The sequence below is a fragment of the Arachis ipaensis genome, chromosome B3 (assembly GCF_059453495.1).
Source record: "Arachis ipaensis isolate K30076 ecotype BB chromosome B3, ASM5945349v1, whole genome shotgun sequence".
Taxonomy (NCBI): Eukaryota; Viridiplantae; Streptophyta; class Magnoliopsida; order Fabales; family Fabaceae; genus Arachis; species Arachis ipaensis.
Window position 1 is genome coordinate 34,189,351 of NC_142438.1, and position 15,922 is coordinate 34,205,272.

The following is a 15,922-nucleotide window of genomic DNA, read 5'->3' on the forward strand; positions in this document are numbered from 1 at the left end:
GATTTATGCACACATTTTAACAATAGAAAAACCTTATATTTTCTTTAAACACTTACAACTACTTCAAATGTTATATATCTCTGCTTCTTTGCTACTATTAAACAAAGTGTCGGCAGATAAAAGATAGAATTTAGTTACATTTATGGTTTTCAAAGAAAATATCTATTGTTACATTCTTAAGGATAGAATAATTAATTCGAACTTTAAAGAAGGAAAAAAGTGGTTCATATTTGAAGTGAAGTGAGATAATTTTCTTCCACTCAATTATATTCCCAGATTATTTAAATATGATAAATAATCCATCATTAAAAAAAGTTTTTGATTGATTGAAGTCTGAAGATGAAAATGAAATGGGCTGGGTCTAGGGCAAGGTTGGAGGAGAGAAGAGGCCCAAAGTCCAAAAGCAAAGAGGAGAGTGAAGACAGAAGAGAGAAGAAGCCTCAGTCATTCACTCATTGATCGCGATTGTCTTGGCACAATGTACAGGAACGCTGCTTCACGCCTTAGGGCCTTGAGGGTTAGTTACCGCTCTCATCTCTCTTGCCATTCGATTCGGTTCAATCCTTAGTCTACTCTCAGAACTGATTTAACTTCTACTATTTCTTAACTAACTTTGATTTCAATCCTACGAGAATAGGCGCGTTCCATCAGCAGGCTACCTGCTACTGCTAGATTCGCAAGTTCGAGCTCCGTTGCCACAACAAAATCATCTCCGTTGGGTGGCTTGTTTGGGTGGCTCACCGGCGGCGGATCCAGCTCTGCTCCCCCTCTGGATTTCCCCCTTCCCGGAGTGACCCTCCCCTCTCCATTGCCCGATCACGTTGCCCCCGGTAAAACCATCATCACTACCCTCCCAAATGGAATCAAGCTTGCCTCCGAAACTTCCGCGGTATGTGTGTTCTCTCTTGGGCATTCTTTGATAGATAGGATAGATTCTAGTAATGTGCTGAGGGCTTTGTGCTGCTTGTTCAGAGTCCTGCAGCCTCAATTGGTTTGTATGTGGATTGTGGTTCAATCTATGAGACTCCTTTAACATTTGGGGCAACACATCTGCTAGAGCGAATGGCCTTCAAGAGCACTAGAAACAGGACTCACTTTCGGGTGGTTCGTGAGGTAGAGGCCATTGGTGGCATTGTGCAGGCCTCTGCTTCCAGGGAGCAGATGGGTTACACCTTTGATGCTCTCAAGACTCATGTTCCCGAAATGGTCGAGCTTCTTGTTGATTGTGTCAGGAACCCTGTCTTTCTTGACTGGGAGGTCAATGAGCAGGTACGTTCCCATATCCTTCTCAAATGCTTCTGTTGATGGTGTTTTTTATTTTTATACTATTCACACTGTTTAGAACGGTGCTATCTGAAACTGAAATTAGTGGTCTATATGAAAGTAGTTCGAACTTCTAACAGATATATTCAATGATAGTATAGTCCAGTGAATGTGAGCCTTGCTTGGGAGGCAGTAATAGGATGTAGTTTGTTGATGTGGTCTTGAAAGAAATTAGGTTTAGTTGTGTATGATTATAATGCCTGGTGTGTGATTTGAAAGTTGAATTATGCCAATAATAATAAAGGATTCAACTAAGTTGTGCCCTAAGGGTACATTTTTAAAATATAATAATAGAAACTTATTAATATTTTTTATGTATTCAATACATTGAAAATGTAAAAAAAAATTAATTTTTGCAATAACTTTTATAAAACATTTCCTTTTATAATATGCTTAACCTATGTCCTTAGGGTACAAGTTAGCAAAACCCAATAATAAATAGTGAAAGGCTGCTGTGTTGGGTTTAGCTGGAAATAAAGGGCAGTAGTGTAAAAGAAGGTTGAGTGTGGTGGGATGTTTCTAACTTAGAAGCTTTATGCTTGTCCTCTGCCATATATAGCTTCTGAAAGTGAAGGCCGAGGTTGGTGAAGCTTCCAAAAATCCTCAAGACTTGCTTTTGGAAGCGATTCATTCTGCTGGATATTCTGGTGCCTTGGCGAATCCTCTTTTAGCTTCAGAATCGGCACTTAACGGACTAAATGGTTCAGTTCTGGAGGAATTTGTTGCCGTAAGTTCTCAAATTGATGCTTCTAAAGCATTTAAATATTTTTTGAGCTGTTCTTTATCTCATTTTCAGACCATTTTTTATTTAACATCAGGAAAACTATACGGCACCTCGGATAGTACTTGCTGCTTCTGGTGTTGAGCATGAGGAATTGTTATCTATTGCAGAACCGCTTTTGTCTGACCTACCCAACGTCCCGCGTCCAGAGGAGCCCAAATCTGTATATACTGGTGGTGATTATAGATGCCACACTGAATCAGGAGTATGCATCAGAAAAATATATTTATAATTTTGTTCTTTTCATATTTTTATTATTACACTTGTCACTTGTGAAGAAATGTGTGTCAAATCTAACATTTTGAATGGCCAGAGGACCCACTTTGCTCTTGCATTTGAACTTCCTGGTGGCTGGCATAAGTTGAAGGATGCTATGGTCTTAACTGTTCTTCAGGTATGCCAAAGAATGTATATTTAGTTGGCTCCTTAAACTTTGTTGCCATTTTGGTGGTTTCTTTCATGAGACATGTTAGGAGGCCAACACTTTTAGCCAATACCTTATTTTTATACTATTAGAATTTAGGGTTTAGTGTTTAGAATTGATTACTTAGGGTAGAGTGTTGGTCAAGTATTGACTACAAATGATCGTTTTTGTTGGTCATGTAGCATTGCTCTTTTTTCATTGTAGTCCAGCATATTGATTTTGGAAATGACCATTATCTTACTTGAATGTAGATGCTACTGGGAGGTGGTGGATCATTCTCTGCTGGCGGACCTGGTAAAGGAATGTATTCACGGCTATGTAAGTTCTATCTATTCAGTAACATCTGGGTCCATAGCTTAAGTTGTTCAGCAGGAACAGAGAATGAAACAACTGCTGCTGGTTTACATACAGTGGCCGAATATTTATGCTGGTCAAGACTTCATTTATAACGTGTTCTTTTCAAAATCTTTTTACCATAACATCTTGTGTTTATCATATGCAGATCTCCGAGTTCTGAATGAATATCCACAAGTTCATTCTATTTCAGCATTCAACAATATTTACAATAACACAGGCATATTTGGTATCCAAGTTACAACAGTAAGATCCTATGCATCCTGTATCATGATTTCTGGAAATATTGAAGTTTCCTTTCCCTGCTCAATATACAATAATATTCATTATAATTATGTATCATAATATTCATAAGATTATATATGTGCTTATGTGTTAGGGTTCGGATTTTGTATCAAAAGCCATCGATATAACAGTTAATGAGCTTCTTGCAGTTGCTACATCTGGACAGGGTATTCTGTTAAGCTATTCAATTCGCATGACTAATATTTTGCTTTTTGGTTACAACCTTCATATGGGAAGCTTTATGCTTATTCTTTGGGTTCTATATGCAGTTGACCAGATACAGCTGGATCGTGCCAAACAGGCTACAAAATCTGCAATTTTGATGAACTTGGAATCAAGAGTAAGTAAATTTACATCCAGTGAAATTTCACATGGAAATCATACACTGATATTTTCTTTTTATTTTTTTCCCTTTCTCTTGTCCTTTCTGTTAATTGTGCCTTTAGTTTTTTAGTTCATATGATTTTTTATGACTATCTGCTTATTATTAAACTTAATTTGTTTTCAGATGGTTGTTTCAGAAGATATAGGAAGACAAGTTCTGACATACGGTGAAAGGTATGGATTAGTAATCACATTGTAAATTTCCTGTTGATTTGTTGCTTCTTTAATTAAATTTCTGTCTTTGGTTACCTGAACTCCTGTCGCGTCTTATTTTCTTGGTTTTAGATGTTTAGTAGCTTAGACAGTAGCCATTTAATTTGTGAATAAGTTTAAGGATTCAGATTTCATTGTGGAGATATTTGTTTGACTTCCAGAAATTGCAATTAGCAGTGAACACTTGTTTATTTATTTTTAAAATGACGTGTACGTGTTATGTTCGCTATAGAATGTTGCTCTTGGGTTCTGAAAGTTGTGTTGCCTCTTCTCAGGAAACCTGTCGAGGATTTCTTGAAAGCAGTGGACCAAGTAACGCTAAAAGATATTGCTTCAATTTCTCAAAAGCTCATTTCTTCCCCTCTTACAATGGCATCATATGGAGATGGTATTTCCCTTCTTCTTTTCCCTGACCCTGTAGAATCCCCTTTGATTATTTTATTTATTTATTTAATGTGTCTTGCTGTGTGATAATTTTATGTTGCCTTTCCATGATGTGCAGTTATTTATGTTCCAAACTATGAATCAGTGAGCAGCAAATTCCGTTCAAAATGAGGTGTGAGTGTGACATACAATCAAAGAACTCATGTATGGATGAAAGGTGTAAAATTAAGTTAAAACCCTAAATGTCCTTGTTGTAAGCCAATAAATTGGTAATCATGCGCAAGTAGCATATGCCTGCGTAACTCATTATTTTTGGGGTTCATAATCATTGACCTGAGTGGGTCTTCATTTACTGTTTGAAGTTAGGCTGAACTGACTGCCGGATTATTTTTGGATTCAGTCTCATTCCAACATTGATCCGTTATTCATTTTCAACCATTGTGTCACTACAAATTTATTTTATTTCATTTCATTTCTTTTTGCAGCTTTTAACTGTCTTTTTTATATCGTAACTCTTCGTTAATCTTTACTAACATCACTTGAGGGTCCTTAATTAAATATACGATGTTTTATTTATGTTTATACAATAACATGTTATCTAATGCACTAGTTTTGTACTGTCATTTAACTAGATTTATTTGTTTAAATTATATTTGAAGTAGTAGATTTAAAAGTTAGTTATTTTGTTAATATGATAATACATAGTTGTTTGTGTAAAATTTTTATATTGACAGTACAAAATTAAATTCTTATTTTAAATGTGTCTATTATTATTTTTTCGAAAATGGTCCGAGCATATGTTCTTGTTTTTTTTAAAAAGTAGTTATTGAAAAAGATGATAATTAATTGTATGGAGCCATTTTTATATGAAAGTGAAAAAAACCATTGGAAGACTTAATATGTTTAATTATATTATTTAATATAATCCCATACAATTATTTTTGTATGAAATTGATATCTAAAAATTATTATATAATTTAATATATTTGATTAAATTATCTAATAATTTTTTAATTATTAATTTTAGAGTTTAATTTTAGTATACTGACAAGACAAAATGTTTTACTCAATCATGCAATTACATTCATTCTTTTGGATGATTATTTACGTAATTAATATAAAAATATAATTATTTTTATTTACTTAACATTAAATACACGTATAAAATTATTTTACACTATCAAAATTAAATTCTTAACTTTAAACGAAAAGAGCACTAGAATTTTCATATATGTCAATAAATATCTTTCTATGAACAGTGGTCTTAAAAGAAATTAATAAACAATTCTTGAGTAGATTTCGGTTTAAAACTGGAAGTTATAAAAAAAGGGCGTGATGGTTGATCATATCACATATTGTTGAGAGGTAAATGTTTAAGGAGCTAGTAAAAAAAAAGTCTGCAGACTTGCTGCCTAACATGTTGCCCCAGCCGAGCCCGTAGTTCCGCCTCCATTTTGGTCAAAAGTCAAAACAACAATTTAGACGAGTATCACATAAGAAATCTAAATTACCGTAAATAAAGTAAGCATCATCATTCAGCACCATCATTGTTTTCCATATTATCCGCTCCGTCATACCTACTTTCGTACTTACCAATTCCATTTTCCATTCTCTCGGATGGTCATCGTCAAGTTACCCATATTACTATTTCTAACTTGGAATATGGATCACACTAGTTTGCACGTTCTTCGTGGCTCAGAACCTTAAATCATTACATTTACAATTTAATTACATATCTCATAGCATAAGTCTTTATACATATATATAGTTTTCACAACGCCTTTCACCTGCCAAAGAATTCCACTTCGCAAGGAACGCCAAAGATAGGTTCATGTCAAAATCGATTAAGTGGATCAAATCAGTTTTACCGTTTCTTCTTTCTAGCAATGGAAAAGATAATTAATAACTACAGGCTCCCTTTCAGAATTTCTTTGTTTGACCAATCGTCTGCTTGTGCGCTTGGTAATCATATTGTAGTATAAATGTATAATCACTTAAGCTTTACTTGGTCTCCTGCCTCTTTAGGTAATGCTGAAATTAAAATATATATGAATGTTGTCCATTAATTATTATAATATGAAAAGTCTAGGGCCAGCAACTTTGTTAAATTTTGGCCAACATGTAACCAGTAAAGAAAAGTAAATCATTGGATGAAATCTCACACAAATCTTACACTATTAAAATCATCATTGATAACTACAAATCACAAAAGTTGCTGCCCGTAGCATTCCTCGTTATAATGTAAATAGTCCTCAATTGAAGTTTATGGGACATGAATGTGTTCTCAATAGTGGTATTATTACCTGCTTTGCTGGCTTGCAGTGTTTTCTCTTATAGTAATTCCCGTTTAATTAATTACTTTGTATAGTACTAATTTAACTAGAACCGTAATGATTCCATCTTTGTCTCCTACATACATTATATTAATAAAATGACGGTGATACTAACTCCATCGGTTATGAGAATAATTACGTGTTGATATAATAGAGTTACGCAGACCAGCAATTGAACGGATAATATATAAATATATCCCCGTGAAAGTGCAAGAATTACTAAAAGCTCCAAGGAGAAATGCAGAGCATACATACATAAATACCGTATCGGATTTGTACTCCTAAAGAAATATTCTAAAAGATAAAGTATGTATATGCGGGCGGGAACAAAGCGGTAGAGTATGCTGGAATTTCCTTTTGGTAGGATATTTTAGAATATTTGAGTGTGTATAAAACTAATTAAATCCTTACTTATTTTTCCATTATAATAATAATTAAGCATAAATAGTTTGTGTACGTATTTGTATATATGTATAATTGAGGGATGAAATAACTAGGTCATTGGTCAACATACTCTATGAAGTATGAACGAACAGAGAGTGTTAGTTGGTGCAATTTGCAAAGGACGACAAAGCTAAGGAACAATCATAACCAACTCTCAACATTGCAAAAAAAAACATCATTAGGGCCCCTCTTTTCTTTCTCTGTATTGACTGCTCTAAAGAAAAGAATATTAATGTATGTAGTTATAAACGTGAAGCCTAACCACACCATAAAGAGGAGCCAAAGATTTCCATCTTGATGCCGGACCCACCTATGTTCTTGGTCGTCTACTCTTTATATATTTATGTCCTCTAATATAATATATGATGATTGCGATCAATATTAATATTATTATTATTATTATTATTATTATTATTATTCAAGAGTCATACCTGAAGAAAAATAATAATGTTGATATACATCCCAAAAAGAAATTATTAATGTTTGTTTTTCATGTTAAGTACGGTAATTTGTCGATTGTTACTGTGGGGATTGGACTTTAAATAGACAGATTTTTAAGTCTAACAACATCAATTACTTGAATAGTTGTTGTAAGAGCATTTGTTATCGAAATAGGTTGACACTGTGTTGTTGAATGGTTAGAGTTAGGGATAGTGTTGGTTGTTCGGAAATGAATAGCTCTGAAGGGGGTAAATTTTGCCGCGGTTGGTGGTTGGAGACGCAGCGGTAATGAAGGCCGTTGCTGAAATAGAATTCAAATTCCACTATGACAAGTAGAACTGACCGACGAAGTTGGGTTTGTTAATCGGCGATAGCCGCTAGCGCATTTCGGACATCTATCTTCTCCAGCGACGAGTACTCACTGACAGTTAGCACTCCGACAATTTCGTGCAATTTTCACAGCAATTTTCCATCAATTTCCCACTATTCCACTTCCTCTCTGTTATAAACAACATGATGTGAATGTCGAATGCCTGCTGCAATGTACCGTCCTCTCAAATACAAAAACCTAACTCAATTATATCTCATCAGCCATCGATTTTGTGTTAACATTTGTTGTTTTTAGCAAAAAAAAAAAACATTTCTTTTAAATTGCTATCTAAAATTTTTACCTTTACTGTTAATTTTTTTACCATATTTAAAATTAATTAACTAAAAATTAATTTTTTTTTTATAAAAATCAGATGTCAATAAACAATTGGATGATTTTTTTATAAAGAAAAGTATATGGAACTAATTTTAAATCAGTCAAAAAATAGAACAATTTAATTAATTATAAATATAGTAATTAATTTTATTTATTTATAATTTAAAATATTGGTTATTAAATGTTTCACCATATTTAAATTATGAGAAGATACCTTTAATATCATTGCAACGTGAATAACGGAAACTGATTCAATTAGTTTCGTCTCTTCACCCTTCTTCTCTCTCCAAATGCCTAAAACATGATAAATCAAAAAACATCCTAATACCTAGTATAAAGTAGAGATTTTGGATTCATCCAGAAACATTTAGTTAATTTTTGGTTAGAACTATCTTGGTTACTAGCATTATTATTTATAATCATCATAATCACGACAAAACTACGGCCGTCAGAAAATGCACCCTTTTATATATATATAGTAGTAAAGAAAACAGTAAACTGTTTGGTGTGTGTGCTTCTAGTTCAAGTTTCGTTTCAGAAGTTTAAATCCAAAAATATATATTAATATATGATTTAGTATAATAATAGTTGTAGTAATTAGAAGAGAGGGTGGTGGTGGTGGTCCATCAAGTACTAGACTGCACATTTATTTTCCTTGATTATCAAGCAACCTCTCTGATCTCCGAGTGAGTGAGTGTGTGCAAAACATTCATGCCAAAAGGCATCATCATCACCACTCCAGCTCAATACCCATGTGAGTTTCTATCAGCCTTTGCCCCCCTCCCCCCTATTTTTCTCTTCTCTCTCTCTCTCTAAGATAATTTTGGCTTTATTATGTATGTAGATATGCTCCATATACATGAATTTGTTATACGTGCAGTGAAAATAATGTAGATGTTAATTAATAAAAAAATTTAAAAATCAGTATAATTTATTATTTTTTATTAATATTTTTAATTATTAATTTAATTTTTTTAATTTAAAAATGTGATCATATATTTTTAAAAAAATTTAGGGATCAGCATTTTTATTAAAATTTGGTCAGTACTTAATCAACAAAAGAAAAATGAGTAATATATTTTTTATTAGATGAAATCTCACACCATTAAAAATACTATTAATAACTAATTAATAACTACAAATTACAAAATTTGCTAACCCCTTAACATTTCTCTATACTTAAACATTATTAATTAACTAATGGTCTAAAAATAATAAATTTTATTCATTCTCTAACATCTCTATTAATTAAATTGTAATTCTTTCAAAGTTAAAGCTATATATAAGTCGTTTTTATTACTCATCCATGGATGTTCCGCGCCTAATTATTTCTATGATTCTGACACGTATTAACAAGTGATCAGTTAATTTTAATGTGTATGGTTCCCAACTTCCCATAGCTTAACTATGGTAGAAAGCTTCGCAATATATATGTTTCTCTCTAATCAATTATTTATGTTTGTCTTCCTTTTTTCTATTCTTGTTTTCATATACAGGACTATTTATTTTTCAAACTTGTATTTTTTAGTTATATATTCCAAATATATATATATAATTTTGTGCCGTTTTGTGCTTTATTTGCTTTAGCAGTGAAGGCTGAAAGAAAGGTTCTGCCTGCCTCCTCAAGTAGTAGAAGCAAGCAGCATACACATACAAGAGAGAAGAGACGAAGGCAGCATGGGCTTTCAACTTTAATTAGTTAGAATAAACCAAACGGCCTGGATGGTTTTCTTTTTTTTTCTTTTTCTTTTCTTTTCTCCTTCTTTCTTTATTATATCCTGTTTCTGTTTCTCTCTCTCTTTATTCATTTCTCCTTTTTCCTCTTCTCACATAATTAAACCGAGCAGCCTAGCTATTACTACATACATCCGCTTCATAAATTAGCAAAGTCTTAAAGGTGCTATTCTGTGCTATGTGTTTGAAGCCACACCCAACTTTTCCTTTATTATAAATTTTTATTCGTCGCTGCAGAGAGAGAGAGAGAGAGAGAGAGCTCTATGTGGTTTATGCTTAATTTCTATGGTTAAAGCAGCAGGTTTATTGCTCCTCCAATCTATTATATGTTCTAACAGTTTTTTTTTTTTTTTTTACATCCTTCCCTTCTCTCCTTTAATTTCTAGGTTTCCTGCATATAGTGCATACTTAATTTCATATATTCAGCACAAATTAATTTTCTGTTGATACTCTAAATAAAATATATATGTAGCCTAGCTACCACTGGTTGCTTTTCTTGAGAAAAAGTTATTAGTATTTTCGATTAAGGTATAATAATAATTTTGTTTTTATTATTCGTTGTAGCCTGGAGCCACTAGCTAGTTTCTAAATAATCGAATCGTTATATGATGAAGTAGATGATTGGAAGATGTGATCCAGTTCCAATATATATTAATCAAAGTGTTGGATTTGTGAGTTATAGATAGAAGAGAATGATCATGAGTAGTAGCAGTAGTGGATTGTTGCATAGAAAAAGAATTGAAAATAACAAGGAAAGAAGTAGAGTCGATGAATAAGATGGATCTGATAGATGCGAAGCTGCAAGAAGAGCATCAATTGTGTGCATCATCGTTGAAACAGTGCCCCGCTTGTGGACATAAGTTTGAAGGCAGCAGCGGGAAGAAGGCGGAGTGGGAGTGGGTAGGTCTGCCAGCGGGAGTGAAGTTCGATCCAACAGACCAAGAACTGATAGAGCATCTAGAAGCAAAAGTAGAGGCAAAGAGATCGCACCCTTTGATCGATGAGTTCATTCCCACCATTGAAGGAGAAGATGGAATCTGTTACACCCATCCCGAGAAGCTCCCAGGTGTGACGAGGGATGGGTTGAGCAGACACTTCTTTCACAGGCCATCAAGGGCGTACACCACTGGAACACGGAAGAGAAGAAAGATTCTTCAAAACGATGAGGCGGAGGCCGAGAGAGGAGAGACACGGTGGCACAAGACCGGTAAGACAAGGGCCGTTATGCTCAAGGGAAAGCAGAAGGGGTGCAAGAAGATTCTGGTGTTGTACACCAACTTCGGCAAGAACAGGAAGCCCCAGAAGACCAACTGGGTCATGCATCAGTACCACCTCGGACTCCATGAAGAGGAGAAAGACGGGGAGCTCGTCGTCTCTAAGATTTTCTACCAAACTCAGCCGAGGCAATGCAGTTGGTCTTCTTCTTCTTCTTCTTCTTCAATTACTGCTGTTGCTCCCCCTGTCAAAACTAATAATGACACCTGTCCCGTTCTTGGATTCCCTCCTATGGAACATTTCAGCAGCTTCATCCCTCTCAGAAAAACCCTCCATAATGAGGTGATTAATTTATCGTAACAACTATATATTGCAACAATTAATGAATATTAAATAAAAAGTTTTGACTATTTTTTTTTTATTTCTCTAACATTACCAATATATAGTGACTTGGGTGCATGTTAACATAGAGCAATGACCTTGTAGCAGGAAGTTGGAATAGGAGGGGAAACTTGCACACCAGCGTCACATATTCCTTCATCAAATCCTGTTGGAGTCTTCCATCACAACACTTCCATCATCCTTGACGACCTTATCTCCGCTAGATTCATGACTCCTCCTCCTCCTCCTCAGTTCCACCAGGTAGGTACTTTCTATGTGCAGATTGGTTATTGTTGTTGTTGAGTGCTACGTTGACCTTTGAAAATCCACATGATGCAGCAGCATGATAATAAAGTAGTAGGAGGAACCTCTGCTTCTGGTTTAGAGGAACTCATCATGGGCTGCACTTCAACTTCAACCACTCATAATATCACCAAAGTAAGAACAATGAGACTAATTCACTCAGCTCTCTTCACATCAACTTTGTCACCTATTATGCGCACTATACAAACTATATCACACTAAACATGGTCCAGTTTTTTATTTATTCTTGTTTTGAATTAAAGACTGGAATAATTCAACATGCTGCTTCTCTTCTCTTCTTGTTTCTGTATCTAAGAACAGAATATAATCTTTTCTTTGCACAATAATGGAGGAAATTAAAAGAATGAATTACATCCAAGAATAAGAATTCCCAATACAATTATTTGTTATATGAATTTCTTTAAGTTACATTAATACCGTGTGTATACAAGGTCATCAAACCACTTCACATATTATTGCACCATTTACTTTGTCATACTTGTTTTAATCTTTCTACATCAAAGAACTCTATGTCATATTTATTGTTTAACATTAGATTATTTTACAAATGAAATTATTGATTAAAGAATTATTATTTGTCATCTAAACTTTATTACTAAGTTTGAATATGAAAGAATATATTCCTACCTTTGTTAATAGCTTACGGGGTTAATTTTGCTTTATGTTGATGTTATATTTCTTTTTTCCCATTGTAAAGTAATAAGAATATATCATATGCAGAAGGAAATAAAGAAAAGAAAAAAGTAAGGAGAATATGTAGACTAATAAATCCGTCAAACTATGGTAATTTGAAGGAAAGAGATCTCCAAGACAAGGAGGGAAAGAATCCTTCTCTTTATTAATTTTCATCTTTGAACTTTCTAAGTGCCAATTGAAAAAGTTAGAAAACAAACACACACACATGATTATGCAACTTCTAGCTAGTAGGTGGCAATAAAAACATCACTGCTGCATGAGAATGAGTAGATTGTTAGAAAGAAATGATTGTTTGGATGAGCTTCAATGCAATTCAAAGTGTGCAGAAGGCTAACCCTAAATTAAATTACATTGCAGGAGGCATCAATGTCAAACACAAACCCACAAGAAGCTGAGTGGTTGAAGTACTCTTCTTATTGGGCTGACCCTCAGCCTCAGCCTCAGCCTCATCTTCATGGGTAATAATAACAGACCCCTGGCAAAGTAATCATCCACACTTGCGCTTTCCTCTTCTTTTTTTTTTTCATTAATGCAAATATATATATATAAAGGGCGTGGCTTTTCGAGTCTCAACGGAAATAACTGCTGCATGTGTGCACTGTAACGGCACATACATCAAGTTGGAAACAAACAACAAAGGAGGGAAGAACAAATTGAATCAAATTCAAGAAAATGAAAATAACCGCAAGAAAATTAAAGCTCGCTGCTGTTCTACCTCCTCATCACACAAAGAAACAGTTTGATAATGCATCAAAATCATCACTATTACCGATATAGTATCTTTTTTTCTCTCATTATTCATATTATTTTATTATTTTAATTAAGATGTTTGTATAATTTCCCTTTTACTGACTTGCTTCTTTTACACATTACATGAAATATCAAATATACCGATGAGTTTCTGCAAACTGCTTTGCCCTAATATATATAGTACACCTAGATAGGTACTTTTGCTATTAAAAGAAGAGATATTTAATTACATTAAACAAATAAAAAAATATAGGTAGCAAACATATTATCTGCTAACTTATTATCAATAATAATTAATTATTATATTTTAAACACATGTATAAAAAGACATATCTAAAAAATATATTTATAAAGACAATTTTATTAGACATATCCATAAAGACACTTTCATTAAACACAGATATAATAAGAGTTGGTAGAAATTGGTAGAAATACTGTTATAAAGTAGAAGCCTATGTTGTAAACTGTTTTAAAAGAACTTCTTTGAACCGTTATTGATGTAAACCGTTAAAAGATATTACGCTGTGTGAGTGTGGTTGGACGTTACGAGTTACCAGTGATTGCACGAATTCATAGCTTCCTTTTGGAGCTTTTATTGGTGTTGGTGATTGCCTATTAAAAAGAAATGCTACTTTAGGAGTTGAGTTTCGATAAGATCTTTTAGTTTTGATGGATCCTTTAACTGACCAAACAGTAGTACTCTACACATGAATTTGAACTGCAATATATGTACAAAAATAATAGTAATAGAATAGAAACACGCGCACACGTTTTCCTGTGAAATTTATATATTAAGTTAGTTACGGTTGATGGTTAGTAGGGTACACTTTGCTTCTCTATAGGCCTTTATGACTTGCGTCTTTCATATATTCCTATCTCTATGATCTATCCAGTAATAAGGAGGAGGGAACCCACGTTCAAAATTTGTTATTGAAATTATTACTGATGACTGATGAGTAGGTCTTTTATTTTGAATGACACAAGACAAGTTGCATTCTATGTGCTAGGGTTACTTTTTCTGTTTAGTATTTGGGAAAGCTAGAGAGTGATATCTCAGAAATAAATATATGATATCATATAGTATAGGAGACAGACACATCTTTAATGCTTTATTCTGCGTTAGATTCGAGCTTTTCCCTACGGTATTATTGGAGTAAAGATGTGTTTATCACAGAGAGAGAGAGAGAGAGAGAGAGAGAGAGAGAGAGAGAGAGAGAGAGAGAGAGAGAGAGAGAGAGAGAGAGAGAGAGAGAGAGAGAGATGCATGCTAATCCTTTTGTTTAATTCCATGGGATAATATTCATGCAATAAAGCTAAAATAATGAATAGGTAATTTCATTGTAGTTTCTGTTGGGAATAAAGGTGCGTGTTGAATAGGGATGAGAAGACAAGAATAAACTTTTTAGGTTCTTTCATTTTCTTTTCTCTTTTTGATTGACTGCGTATAACTCCTATACGTTCACTCACCGTGTGTATATATAAAATAATATATATACTAGTAGCCATGGATCTACTATATGATATGTGTTAGTACTGTTTGTGTCAGATTGATGCTTGCTTAATAATCAGAATTAAAAACAAAGGAAAAATAGAGATTATATGCATAGACATGGTTTAAATAATTATATTCGTGATATATGAATTAGTTGTTGGGAATGGAATATGCATGTAGTGTGGTATGGAGGACTTTCTCTTTATGGGAGACTTTGGATGCTTTGGAAGGGAACATAAGTGATAAGTGCAAGAGTAGTAGTAGTCGTGGGGCAGTTTTGCTTATGTGGCAGAGATTTGGTCCCATAAAGAAGTTGCAGGAGGAATGCTCGTAATCCTAGTGCACTCTCCCAATATATATACAATTCCAATCCATTTTATAATTCTATTTTATAATTGTTATGAGCGGTAGTGTCTACTTACCTGACACATTTTAGACATGATATTTTAATATTTGTCTAACACTTTTATTTTTTATATTTAATTATATTTTAACAAAAAAATATAAAAAATAGATATATTTAAATACTATTGTATATCAATATGTATAATTTTATTTTTAATATAGAATTTTAAAATAATTTTAAAAATAATATATATTATTATTTATTAAAATAAAAAAATTAAATATTTTATATAATTAAAAAATATTAAAAATAATTAAAAAATATATATATATATATACTATATTTTTGTATCTTATAAAAATATAAAATCCGTATGTCCACATATCCTATTTCGTAATGTATTTTGTATTCGTGTTAATATCTATGTATCATAAATTGTTAGTGTACAGCAGACATCATGTGTAGGTCGTGTACTTATTCGATATAGTTTCTATTGTACATTTTGTTCTGATGCAAATAGCAAAAAAAATTTCTAATTGAAATCCAAATATATTAGTAACTGTTAATTGAATGCACTTTGATGGTATAAAATCATGGTATGATACTAAACTTCAAGTATGCATAAATAACTCTTAATCTACCAATTTTGATTGTATAAACTATAATAGTTCAGCTATGCATTTAAATTTTTTTGTTAACTAAATTTAATTAAATTAGTCTAAACGTAACAAAAATTTCTTTCATTACATCAAACTTGTATACATGTATCAATAACGCAAACATATCTTTTTTTATTTTCGCGTTTCTTCTTTTTCGTGTTCTTCTTTCTTTTTCTTTACTTTACTCATTCTTTATCTTCGCATTCCTCCTCCTCCTCTTCCTCCTCCTCCTCCTTCTTTTTCATGTTCCTTC

The 15,922-nt window shown here is 33.1% G+C and overlaps 2 protein-coding genes across 5 annotated transcripts; both read left to right on the forward strand.

Annotated features, from left to right (window-relative positions):
• Nucleotides 1-154: 154 nt before the first annotated feature.
• Nucleotides 155-4,583, forward strand: LOC107630202 (mitochondrial-processing peptidase subunit alpha). Its single transcript, XM_016333274.2, has 13 exons — nt 155-517; nt 638-889; nt 973-1,269; nt 1,883-2,050; nt 2,142-2,309; nt 2,418-2,498; nt 2,780-2,846; nt 3,031-3,128; nt 3,262-3,334; nt 3,437-3,507; nt 3,676-3,725; nt 4,040-4,152; nt 4,267-4,583. Exons 1-13 carry the CDS (start codon nt 479-481, stop codon nt 4,317-4,319), a joined length of 1,530 nt encoding a protein of 509 aa, XP_016188760.1. The 5' UTR covers nt 155-478; the 3' UTR covers nt 4,320-4,583.
• A 5,058-nt stretch (nt 4,584-9,641) lies between these two features.
• On the forward strand, nt 9,642-13,330 carry LOC107630204 (NAC domain-containing protein 75-like). 4 transcript variants are annotated; one of them, XM_016333279.3, is made up of 6 exons: nt 9,642-10,107; nt 10,371-11,363; nt 11,508-11,663; nt 11,745-11,840; nt 12,780-12,880; nt 12,974-13,330. In XM_016333279.3, exons 2-6 carry the CDS (start codon nt 10,575-10,577, stop codon nt 13,002-13,004), a joined length of 1,173 nt encoding a protein of 390 aa, XP_016188765.1. In that variant the 5' UTR covers nt 9,642-10,107; nt 10,371-10,574; the 3' UTR covers nt 13,005-13,330. The 4 variants fall into 4 exon arrangements, with proteins under 4 accessions (XP_016188765.1, XP_016188764.1, XP_016188767.1 ...); XM_016333278.3 differs by having other exon boundaries at nt 9,653-10,107; nt 11,511-11,663; nt 11,742-11,840; XM_016333281.3 differs by having other exon boundaries at nt 9,653-10,107; nt 11,511-11,663.
• The last annotated feature ends 2,592 nt before the right edge of the window (nt 13,331-15,922 follow it).

Bases quoted from the DNA above. Each gene is read 5' to 3' on its own strand.
- LOC107630202 (XM_016333274.2), top strand. From the start codon at position 479: ATGTACAGGAACGCTGCTTCACGCCTTAGGGCCTTGAGG. The intron at 3,129-3,261 runs GTAAGATCCTAT...CTTATGTGTTAG, and splicing joins TTGGTATCCAAGTTACAACA to GGTTCGGATTTTGTATCAAA. The intron at 3,508-3,675 runs GTAAGTAAATTT...ATTTGTTTTCAG, and splicing joins TGATGAACTTGGAATCAAGA to ATGGTTGTTTCAGAAGATAT.
- LOC107630204 (XM_016333276.3), top strand. From the start codon at position 10,575: ATGAATAAGATGGATCTGATAGATGCGAAGCTGCAAGAAGAGCATCAA. The intron at 11,664-11,741 runs GTAGGTACTTTC...CACATGATGCAG, and splicing joins CTCCTCCTCAGTTCCACCAG to CAGCATGATAATAAAGTAGT. The intron at 12,881-12,973 runs GTAATAATAACA...ATATATATAAAG, and splicing joins CCTCAGCCTCATCTTCATGG to GGCGTGGCTTTTCGAGTCTC.